The 12161-nt window shown below is 31.8% G+C and overlaps 1 protein-coding gene across 4 annotated transcripts; it reads right to left on the minus strand.

Annotated features, from left to right (window-relative positions):
- Nucleotides 1-3035: 3035 nt before the first annotated feature.
- On the minus strand, nt 3036-6249 carry LOC111282129 (uncharacterized). 4 transcript variants are annotated; one of them, XM_022870087.2, is made up of 8 exons: nt 6140-6249; nt 5762-6024; nt 5472-5543; nt 4947-5011; nt 4586-4742; nt 3822-3902; nt 3618-3707; nt 3036-3411 (listed from the first exon to the last, which is right to left on the minus strand). In XM_022870087.2, the coding sequence occupies exons 2-8, from the start codon at nt 6017-6019 to the stop codon at nt 3292-3294; spliced, it is 843 nt and encodes a 280-aa protein (XP_022725822.1). In that variant the 5' UTR covers nt 6020-6024; nt 6140-6249; the 3' UTR covers nt 3036-3291. The 4 variants fall into 4 exon arrangements, with proteins under 4 accessions (XP_022725822.1, XP_022725821.1, XP_089616621.1 ...); XM_022870086.2 differs by having other exon boundaries at nt 5762-6049; nt 6140-6231; XM_089760495.1 differs by having other exon boundaries at nt 3622-3707; nt 5762-6214.
- Between the last annotated feature and the right edge of the window lie 5912 nt (nt 6250-12161).

Genomic DNA, 12161 nt, shown 5'->3' on the forward strand with positions numbered 1-12161 from the left:
TGTACTCATTCCCTTCATGTGAACAGCCTTAAGAATACGTTGATTCCTGGTAGCTATTCCATTTTCTTCTTCACTGTGTCTGAAGACAAGGTCTATGCTTCTCAAGCCAGAAACTTTATCTGTTTGAACTGCTAATAGCCCCAAAAAGATGAGAAATATAAGCAATCTTTGAGCCCTAGAAATCATTTTTTCCTACACTAAACTCAACTCAAAGAAACAAGCAGAATAGAGGTATCTTTCTTTTGTTTAGAGTAATGAGAGAATAAGCAGGTATGAGATATATTGTAATCTAAGTTCCATTCCTGTAGATATAAGCCTGTTATTGAATTCCAATTCTCTTATTGGGTTTCGAAAGGACTTTAAAGCATTAAGCATGGAGGGACCCAGAGGGAATTTTAGAATCCCCCAAATCATTAGTCTGCAATCTATGGAAGAATCTGACATGGATGAATAAAGGGTTTGGAATAATACCCTTAAGAAGCCAAGTATCTTTTTTCATTTGTTTTCCCCCTTCCATCGCTATCATTTCCACTGCTTTTGTCTGCGCCAACCCGGTCTCTTAGACTCTCAGCCATCTTGCCACATCATCCGACCGGTCCTATATGTACATTCAACTATGGACCCACTTATTCCACCCTAGCCAGCCTCTTGAACTTTTGGAAATTACAATTTTGACTGTGTTGGCACCTACCCAATTTGGAAATTCAGGTTGCTTGCTGCCTAACATTTGATCACTGCTAAGTTCATTCACATCCTACCTGACACAGGTAATCTTAGGTTTAAATTTTACCTGTTACTCTTGCTAATCTCGAATGCATGATCTTTACTGAGCACGACTCGTCTCATTGAAACTAACAAAGTTGATAACTGTTCTATAAAATTGTATGAAAATTAGTGCTAATTATATTAGTGTGATAATTAAGCAAGGGTATTAAAGTATAATGACATTCCTTTGGTTATAAGAAAAGGGGGGGTTTTGTTTTCTTTAATGGTAGTGAGTGGGCAGACAAGCCATGGACCATCAAGAACTGCTAGATTGCTACAGTTGCAAGCTAAGTCGTTTAAAAGAATCTATGTAGAAGGGAAAGTATGTATGTTGAATGGAACAGCCTCCAAAGAAAGAAACAAACACTTGCTTTATGTCCATTTCTAAATCTCATCACTTTAGAATTCCAAGCTCACTTCCCTATGCAACAAAAATAACAGTCACTTGGTTTCTTGTGCTTGCTAAATGTCTTTCTTTACGCTTTTCTTTCCTTTTTTTTTTTCTTCTTAGGGCAGCCAAATTCTTAATCCACATCCAGTGATTCAGAGAAGTCCCACTTCAAAAATCAAAACTTCTGTCTCCCTTAAATTTGTTACAATTTTCTCTTTTGGTCATGAAGGACTATCTTTCCTTTATTTCTTTTTCTTTTCTTTGTCCTTGTTGTCATTAAAATATGCAGATATCACATGCAACTTGGAACATTCTAAAGATAAATTCTTGCACTTTATCCCAAGGTGAACGGTGACTGGTCATTGTCCAAGCATTCTTAATCATATAGCGCGTTAATTTTTTTTTTTACATATAAGCTCATTAAAAATTGAATTTTAATTTTTAAAATTAAAAATTGAATTTTAATTTTTAAAATTAAAAATCAAACTCTTTACTAACATATTACATAATTATTGGTAATAAGTTTATAGTTAATGCGTTGATTCTTTACTTTTCATCGTCCAATTGAAATTTAAAAAGAAAAAAAAATCAAATTAGGAGTTGCTTTCCAAAACTAGTATGATGGACATAATCTTAGAATGCCTTGATTTTGTGGTTTCATAAATGAAGCATTACCTTTCTCATTGAAGATTAAGACGTATGTCTCTTATTGTGTCATTCTAAGGTTTTTGTTGTTGGTACTTTATTTCCACTACAAGTTTATATTCTTGCAACTTTTCAACTACATAATGGCTCATATTCACTCAACTTGATACTGCCTAGATTTTTGTACGGTGTGTACTTGATTAATGTTGGATGTACTTGATTGGATACGCCGGTTCATGCTGTCAAAGGAGGTTTCCAAGACAAATTTTTGATTGAATCCTGGCCTGGCTGGCTGTGTCCACTTTGGAATATTGTAGTTGCTTCTAATTAGTACAAGAAAAAACCAAAAGGAAAAAAACAAAAGGCCAAATTATGGCTTTCATAGATTCTCGAGGTTGGTCTTAAAGTTGCTACTTTTTTACTTTCATTTAAACCAAAGGGCAAAGGGCCTATTAGGTCGAGCTGCCACCCTCTGCCTAGACGGCCTCTGTGCAACGACTCCACCACAGTCAGCTTGACCAAACCATCACCTACAACGATAATGTACACTAAACTTTATATCTCATATTTTAAGATAGATTATAAGAAAGACAAATAAAAAAATCATATTAAATTATAATTTAAATTTTTTTGTCATTCATTTTTATCAATAATAACTTTTTTATCTAATTCATTAATTATTATATCAATTTTTATTACTTATATCCATGTAATTTTTATTTTGATCTTTCATCGTGATTTCACTATCAACCGATAGTAACCTTCTTCCTTTATCCGAGTTTGGGACCAATAATGTGACAACACATAGGACCATGTTTTATACTGACTATCAACCTATCGCATCCCCCGTCCTTTATCTGAACCTAGACCAGCAGTGTGAAAACACTCGGGGAGTTATTCTGGCCAAGTCACCATGAAAAAAAAAAAAAAAAAGACAACTAAAGAAGTGTAACAAAAGTGAAAAAAGGTAATGTGACTGCCATTTTGATTCTTTTTTGTTTTTGTTTTTTTTTTTTACACCTAAAACTTTGTTGGTCTGTTTGGATTCTAATTTGATACCAGATCATTTCCCAAGCCATGCAACTTGTTTACGTCATCACGTAAGACTCCAAAACCACCATGGTAAAAAAATGTTACCACAGGAGAGTTCAACCGAAACAGCAATGACCGAAACATCAGTTCACTATGGCATTGGAACTCAAGATGAGAATTCCGCATTCACAAGAACTGGATAGCTCAGGTTAAGCACTGCTAAGCTCATATATACATATACACAATGACAGGTACAAGATAAGGAAATGACTGAAGAGCTACCCAAATTTTTCAACAATTCATTAAAACAGATATTAGTACAGCTCCAAACCTTTCTCAACTATCTATTTGGGGATTAAAAATAAAAAGCTTTTCAAGTTTATTGATAGGGGTACCATCCTCATTTGTTCGCTAACTTCCAATATAATGTCAGTGCAGGATTTCTTGTCTCCTACAAGTCAAACACTTTCCTGGTGGGAAGTCACCGCAGGTCCTGATGCAATGGTAAAACGCATGCCCCTCCGCTGCCCAGATTGTATCACAAAAGCAACCTGTGTTGCAGCCAGCGCTGCTGCTTCCTGATACAAATAATGGTGCAAAATTCGATATCAACTTAAAAACAAAACCATGTCTATGATGTATGGTTTCAAGGTCTGAAGAAAAGCCAGAAAAGGGATAGATAAAAAATTAAAGAAATATTTGCTCAAATTGCTGTCTTTCCTGGGTTCCTCTGGAAAAGAAGCAAACATGGGATTTCAAATTGAAGAAGTAATGAGATAATAACCTGTCTTTGCCTTCGGCGCTGCAATATACTGATGGCCCAAGCCATGATGTAGCATGGCAAGAGAAATCCAGCAGCTCGAAGCAAGAAAAGCTGCAAGAAAACAAGCTGTTTAAGGAAAATGGCTCCATGGTTTGATTAATGTAAAGCTAAATGCTTAAGAAGTGCATAGGTAAATACGAGAATGTAGCTTTAGATAAAACTTACAGAGAAAAAAGTAGATGCATCATCGTCTGCATCAGCATCTGGAACACTCAATGCATGCCGCAATAGCAGAAGCGCCATTAACTGTCAGCCAATCATTTTAAGATCAACTCTTAATTACATGGATCATGTAAGAAAATGAATTTTTAAAGTTTAAAAGAAAAAAAAAAGGAAAATGAAGGAACCAAAAATAAACTTATTGACATGAAAATTTTCAACTGAGATGATAATGGCCCATGCAAAATCTGGGACAGCAAAGTTGGGAGCTGAAGGCCCTAATAGGATGGTACAAGTTGGTCTCTCCACTGTTCATGCATAAGATGCTAGCTATACGGAACAAACGAAGGAACCAAAAGAAAGTTGTTGACATGAAAAATCAACTGAGATGACCACTGCCATTGTGGCCCAAGTGGAATTGCACTGGGAGCTAAAAACCCAAAAATCATGTAAAACTGTAAAAGTAGGTTTCTCTACTGTTTATTCAATAGGAAAAATGATAGCAAAACTGTGCACTAAGAACATAAAGATCTTGAGTTAAAAGCTCAGACACCTTAGCAAACTCTTTTCTCCAAATCAATTTAACACAATGTTCCCGTGACACATAGCAAATATATTAATAAATAGAATTCATAATGGTCCTAATATATTAATAAATAGAACTGACAATGGTCCAACTTTAAGGAATTAATGTCAAATTCACTTAAATAAGGATGTTCAGCATGATTAGAAATTCAATATTTTCAGTAGATTCGTAACTAAAAGCTTACAATTAGAGCAGCTGAACGGCAAAATGCAGCTCCACTGGCATTTGATGCAGCATATTCATCATACTCAGCTTCCAAAAATTGGCGCTCTGCCTCTGCAATGGCCAAGAGGCGAGGATCACGCAAATCTAGAGAGGCACCAGAGATTGTCCAGCCTCTACTATAAGACAGAGACACAAATCATTACAACGGAATCTTCCAAACGAGACAGATACAATAATCTTTCTAGCAAATTTAGATCAAGTTTCTAATGGATATCATAATTTATAAATCACACAGCATACACTCGATTTCATCAAACAAAAAGTCCACCAACCACCAACCATTGCATAAAATTTGTTAGATGTGAGACCATCAAACTTACCCAATATCAATAGCAGTTTCCTCAGTTCGTGGGTGAGGTGGAGCAGTATAACCAGATTGATAAGGCTGCATAGCAAATAAACAAGACAGACTACATCAGCAAGGAACCACAACAACAATATCAATAGTCACTAAACATGAATTAAGAATTTAATAATAGGCTTAAGCAGAGATAATAATGCCTAAATGTATCTGACCTAAAGATGCTCATATTGAACCACTCTTGTGATGAATTCTAAGAAGTAAAAAAAATATTTAAATGCAGTCTACACGATAAGCCAGGGTTAAAAACAAGGGCTTTTCCCATCAATCAGAAGGCTAATTAATATTCTTCCTAAAAGAAGTTGATTCACCATCTTATACAATCATGTGCGACTAATTACTTTGAAATCCACAGACTTCCCATTATTTTCTGACACAAAAGGCCTAAAAGTGTTAGCTCAAAATCTGGTAAAGACTTAAAAGGACATCGAGTTGCAAGTAGGCCATGCATGTTTCTCACAAAATAAGGATTTAAGTAAAGTACCTGATGACATATCTCACAAATTATATCTCCTTTCTCTTTGCACCAATGCTGCACGCACTTCCTATGCGCATACTGCGATTCAAAACATATAGAATTCAACAAATGCATATCATAAAACTCATTTCAGACAGCATTAAAGATACCAAAGCAAGCAATGCTAATTGCTAGGTTCATTAAACTAAAAGCCGAGGCTTTATATTTCTAAAAAAGAACAAAACTTGTTGATCAATTTATCATGAAAAACAAAAATAAACGAAATTTTTTTAAAAAATAAAATAAAATGAAATTACCTTGAGGCTGCCACTGCAGGCACAAGGAGTCTCAAGATTCTTGATGGAATCTTCCTCCTGGCAGATGCGGCACTCGACCGCCTGAATCAGCGGCTCCTCCTCGTCCTCCTCGTCTCCTCGGACCACCTCCTTCACCTTATCCTCCGCCGAGCACGAAGGCCCCGAAATCTCCGTTGACGGACCACTCTCCGACTCCACCGGCTGTACGGGCACCGGCCTCACCAGACGGTCCACATACAACACCAGGTGATCACTCATAATTTCTGAGTAAGAGCAGCGGATCGGAGGCTTCCGAACAAATTAGAGAAAGAGAAAAAAAAAATGAAGGAATTTAATAGCAGAGAAAAAAATGAAAAAAAAAATCTTTAAAATATTTACCTTTAGCGGAAAAAATGGGAGAATTTGTGTTCGTTTTTCCTTTCTAAATTTCCGATGATTGGAGTTTTTGTAGATTTTTTTTTATCTAAGATTTTGGCTATTTATAGTAATTATTATTATTTATTATATTTAAAGAAAGTTCACTTCAGCTAGCATGGGATTGAACGACTGTGGATTGATGGTGAGAGACATGCTGACATCAATCGAGACGGCTCCCAGGGTACTTTTGGAATTTAGGGAGACATAAATATATTAGATTATATTAAACACCTAATTTTTTAGTTAATAATTTATATATTTATATTATATTTGTTTTATGTTAAATACATATGAAATTTAAAAATTGTTATGTTAAATTTATCTTAATATGTTAAATATGAAATATATTTTTTAATTTTTTTTAAATTTATATATAATTTTTATTAAAATGATAAATTATTTATTTTTTAATATATATAATATTATATTTAAAATTATCATATCTAAATTATTTTCTTAATTCTATTTTGCTTCCTATTTTATTATTTATAAAACGTCAAAGCATTGAATTTATTACTTTTTTCTTTTTTTTTTCTAACAACATAGATTTATTTATTATTATTAATTGTAATACTAATTAATACATTAGGGTTTGGTAATTATAAAATAGGGCCATTTGACCCGATTAAAACCTTCTTATAGAGAATAAAAAAAAAAAGATGACATTTTATATTCTCATTTACCACACCAAAAAATTGTATAATTTGTTGTTGTTTGTATATAAAGTGTTAAATTTTTAATTTTAATAATTGTAATTTTAAATTTTGACAAACATTAAGACAGGTTTATTTAATCTTATTATAAAATTGATTGAATTGAATTAGATTGGATTCTTTTTTTTTTTTTTTGTTATCATTTGTTATTAAAAAGTAATTTTAAAAAATGGGTTTGGTGAAAGTGAAATAGCTGTCTTTTTTTTCTTCCAAAAATGATAAATTTTTGCATGAAAATGATAAATTTTTGCATTAATAAATGCATCTTCACTTGTACTAAAATAAAAGCATGTTCAATTCTTCATGCAAATGGATGTAACAAAGGCATAAATAGTTTAGGTTTAGTACTCATCCATGTGAGTGGACAATTAATAAATATTAATGTGTTAGTTAAATGTAGATTTAATAATAACAGAAAAAACTTAACTGAAGTTGTTTAAATGAAATTTTTGAATTTTTTAAAAAATTGATTTAATAAAAATTTTAATAAAAAATCTAAATAGATAAATTGATAAAATTCAATGTAAAAATCAATAATATATATAAAAAAATTATTAAAAATGTTATTGATAATTTAAATTTGATCAATTCTTATTCAATGATAAAAATTTTGTCAATATTTTTATTAAAAATGTTTATCTAAAAAATATATCAATTTTTTTTTCAAAATTTGCATACTTAATCAATGTAATGAGACCTTTCAATTTATTGATTTTGATTTTGATTTTAATTTTTAATTTTTAATTTTATTTAATCATTTTTAATTAAAAATTTTACAAATTTCACCTAAAAAATTTAATTTAAATCTTTTTTAAGTAATAACACTAAGGGGATGGTATCATCCATAGAGATGATGGTTGACTATACGATGTATTTACCTCATATTAAATGAGAATGAATAAAAAAACTTATAATAAAATGTTAAATTTTTTATTTTAATAATTTTAAGCAAAAAAATTATACCTTACAAAAATAATTTGCATTTGTCAACTTATACATGCCAAGATTCATGTGATTTGTTGATATTAAGGTTACAATTCTGATAGCTTTAAATATTGAAAAAAGATATAATGTAATGGTAATCCTAGAAAAATTATTAAATTTAACCTAAGACATTAGTAGAATTTCCTGTTTAACATTGAATTCCCATTAGTAGAATTTCAGTTCAGAGAATGAATAAAACTACCGACAAACTTCCAATTTAATATTTTCATCATAAGGAGGAAAGCCACAGTGCCCTAAAAGTCATTGAACAAACAAGGTCTTTTTGCTTTTGAGGACACTTTACTAGAAAAGCAGGAAACATATACCTTTCATCATCCAAAGCAATTTCAAGGCCATAATGAAGTAAGGCCACAGAAATGTTGCTCCTCCATCATTAGATCAGAAAGCAAAGCCTGTCCTTTGGCTTTTGAAAAACCAATCCAGCAGATGGAGACAAGCAAAGAAATGGAAGGCCTTTAAAAAACAAAATCTCATTGTTCTATATATTATATGTATATATATATATTAGAAGACAAGGCTGGTTTTTCCTGTGGTTGGGTGAAAGGTATGAATTCAAGATAAGAGGGTCAAGCTGATAGCAGAGCCAAGCAAACTGATAAAGTTAAAACTGAATGCTTACAGTCTACAGCTGACAAGCTTGTTTGCCTTCAGCTACTCTCAGCATGCAGTTTTCCCAGTATTCTACAATTTATTGAAACATAGAGGCCAGTTTTCTTCTATGGTAAGGAATGATATAAACATTATTGTATAGAGCGTTTGTCAGCTCATATTATGATTTCTTCACTTTATGATTAGTGCCTGCCTTGGGTTCTGCTCTGCGCCATAATCTTGTGGTATCATTTCCATGCTTCTCCATTGCTAATTTTTTATTTCTCTATTGGCTTTCTTTTCTTCGGTGATGCAACATCGTTATTTTCATATTATAGTTTTTGTGACATGTTGGGTCCATCTGATAGTTTATATCCAGTCAAATCATGATTAAAAGATGAATATATATACATATGGGCCCATCTTAATAGATACTAATTAATTAAAAGGACAATAGTCTAATAAATTATTAGCAGATGCTAAAATGGTTTCCTTTGTTTGATTTGAACACTCCATTAACATTTAATATTACCATATATTTGGGTTAGAGCTGCTCAAACACTTTGGCATGCAAATGAAGTTCCTCAGCATATGAAAGGAGAGCGCATGTTGATGACTTAGGACCGCAATCCGCTATTCTGGGGATCACTTTCCATCAGTATATTGAGAACATTGAATGAACTTCATGAGAGAACCAGGTTTGACATTTCCACTTACCTGGTGGACATCAAGGTGAAAACCATGCATTTTGTGTATCTTTGCTTCTTTACCATAGGTGAATCAGTTGTGATAGAATTTGTGCAGGATCATTTCTAAAATGATGGTAACTTAGTTGGAGTTCGTACATATTAATTGGCAGAGCTGTTCATCTTTAAAAGGAAACAAAAAATAATAAAAGACCGCAGCCGGTCCTTGTGTTCCTTTGTAAACATTATATTTGTTAATGAATCTTTCGTACATAAATAATGAAAATGGAATTGGTTATGAGATCAAAAAGTTTTATACCTGTTAGGAGACAAGCATAATGAACAATCCTGTTTGTTGAACTTTTATGTTTAAAAAATAATCTTTTCACATTTAAGTGGATATGCATGAAAGTTGAATAAAATAAGAAATATCTTATCAGCTAATTTTCTTTTGAAAGCTGAATTATATTTATCATCCTAAGTCAGGGATCTGCTGATAATTGCACTAAATATTTATTATTACTGTAAGTCAGGGATCACTTATATTATATATATTTTTTTGCAAATTAAGTATAAAATATTAAATATTTGTTTTGATATTTTTATTTTATTTTATTTTATATGTTAAAATGCTTAAGATTTATGTTATATTCAAAACAAATATTTTATTTTATTTTGTTATTTTGACATTACATAACAATAAATATATAAATTTTGAATTGTTTATAAATATAAAATCTTATCTTATAAATAACAAAATTTTATATTATATATAAATTAATTAATATATAAATAGTATCACATGTGCATCGCACCGGTTAAAAACTTTAAAAGATAGAAGTAATTTCTCTTAGGTAAAAAGTGATATTTTGGAGTTCTGGATAGAGCTGCAGAAAGAACAACACCAAAAAAAAAAAAAAAGGATACAAGGGGAGAGCTATCGTATCCGTCTTGAGCTGTATCTGTTACAGTTGAGTTCCTGATATTAGAATGTGACAATTTGGACAAGCTATTGCTGCTTCCAAACATGTGGCTTGCTGGGTTGAAAATTGGAGGAAGTCAAACCTTTGTTCTACTGACTTCCCTCGTAGTGTTGCCAACAACGTGGTTGAAGAGTTTGGGTATCCTTGCCTATGTTTCTCCTGTTAGGGTTTTGGCTTTTTTTATTCTTGTTGTTTGCATTTTTGGGTTGGAGCAATGGTATCCTTGCGTTGGTGGGGTTTTGGTTTCTTTTATTCTTGTTGTTTGCATTTTTTAGGTTGAAGCAGTAGATAGAGTGGGGTTCCATGAAAGTGATATGTAAAGATCTTATTTAGTCATGGATTTAAATTAACTGGGTCCAGATTGGCTCCAACCTTAGTTGTTGGATTTTTTATTTTATTATTTTTATTTTTAATATAAGAGGATATGAGATTTGGGAAGATTTGATTCTGTCTATTTAATTGTTATATTATATATGAATTGTTTTTTTTTTTGTGCAACTTAAGTATAAAATATGAAATATTTGTTTTGATATTTTAATTTTTATTTCATTTTATATGTTAAAATGCTTAAGGTTTATATTATATTCAAAACAAATATTTTATTTTATTTTATATTTTTACATTTTATAACTATAAATATATAAATTTTGAGTTGTTCACAAAAATAAAATCTTATCTCATAAATAAAAAAAAAAAAAAAAACTATCATATACAAACTTATTGATATATATAAATATACTCTTATGCATAATACGTGCATAGTACATGTATTATTCGTGCGTTGCATGTGCATCACACGGATTTAAAAGTTGTAAAAGATAGAAGTTTTTTAAAGTAAAAGTGATATTTTGGAATTCTGCATAAAGCTGAAAATTTCGCTCATAAGTGATCTTTTAGTACAAAAACTAATAACTAATTTTTTTTATCTTGTTGCAGATTTTACTTGTCTGCTTCATCACAAGCACCATCAACTATGGATCAATGGCTGTTCTAGGCTACCTGATGTATGGAGAACATTTGAAGTCTCAAGTGACATTAAATCTTCCAATCAAAAAGATTAGCTTAAAAATAGCAATTTATACTACTCTAATTAATCCCCACAAAATATGCTATCATGACTGCTCCAATTGCTACTGCTATTGAAGAAAAATCACTCTTCCGCAACAGAAGGTCTCTGAGCATTCACGTTAGAACAGTAATTATGATCAGCACAGTAGTTGTTGCCTTAACCATAGCATTTTTTGGCTACGTGATAGCACTTATAGGATCATTTTTGAGTGTTAAGCGTCTATGTTACTGCCATTCCTGTGCTATCTCAGGATTCACAAAACTGCTCGAAAATTTGGGTTAGAGTTTGGTAATAATTATAGTGATTTTGGTGGCTGGTTCATTTATATGTGTGCTGGGAAGCTTTACCTCTGTGAAACAAATTGTGAACCATCTATGAATTATTGAAAAAGAGGGTAGTACAAGCTTTTTATTAGATGAATTATTGAAAAGGAAGGTAGTTCAAGCTTTTTATTAGTAGGATGAGAATTTTCAAAAAGAACCAAAAAGGAAAAACTGGAAGGAAGACAAAACCTGTTAAATCTTATGTAATAAATTTAATTACTACAATTTTATGGTGCATTTTCGTTATAATTTATAAATACATTACCAACAGTAGTGTGATTCGTTGATAAAAAGTAATGGAGCAGTTTAGATATGATGTGAAGTTGGCGTACTCAGGATTCTGTTGATTTCACCTCTCGTAACCACAGTTTTGTTTCAAAACTTGGCAGTGATCTTGGACATTTGGAGTTCCAAAAGTCGATACATTGCCATCATGTGAGAAACGTTGCATAGATAAAATTGTCAGCAACTCAGCATATCTGGCTCGGGATCCTTGTTCACAACCCTTGATTTTTGCCTATAAAAATAGTTTACTAACCATGTTTCATACTCAAAGTCTTCAACTTTTAATTAGGAGAGAGAAAAAAGAAAACAGGCTGAGAGTAGGACAAAAAAA

This window comes from Durio zibethinus, chromosome 5 (assembly GCF_047325235.1).
Source record: "Durio zibethinus cultivar Kanyao isolate XHJ-2024 chromosome 5, ASM4732523v1, whole genome shotgun sequence".
Classification (NCBI taxonomy): domain Eukaryota; kingdom Viridiplantae; phylum Streptophyta; class Magnoliopsida; order Malvales; family Malvaceae; genus Durio; species Durio zibethinus.

Bases quoted from the DNA above. Each gene is read 5' to 3' on its own strand.
- LOC111282129 (XM_022870087.2), bottom strand. From the start codon at position 6,019: ATGAGTGATCACCTGGTGTTGTATGTGGACCGTCTGGTGAGGCCGGTG. The intron at 5,012-5,471 runs GTACTTTACTTA...TTTGCTATGCAG, and splicing joins TTTGTGAGATATGTCATCAG to CCTTATCAATCTGGTTATAC. The intron at 3,412-3,617 runs GTTATTATCTCA...TATTTGTATCAG, and splicing joins AGCGCCGAAGGCAAAGACAG to GAAGCAGCAGCGCTGGCTGC.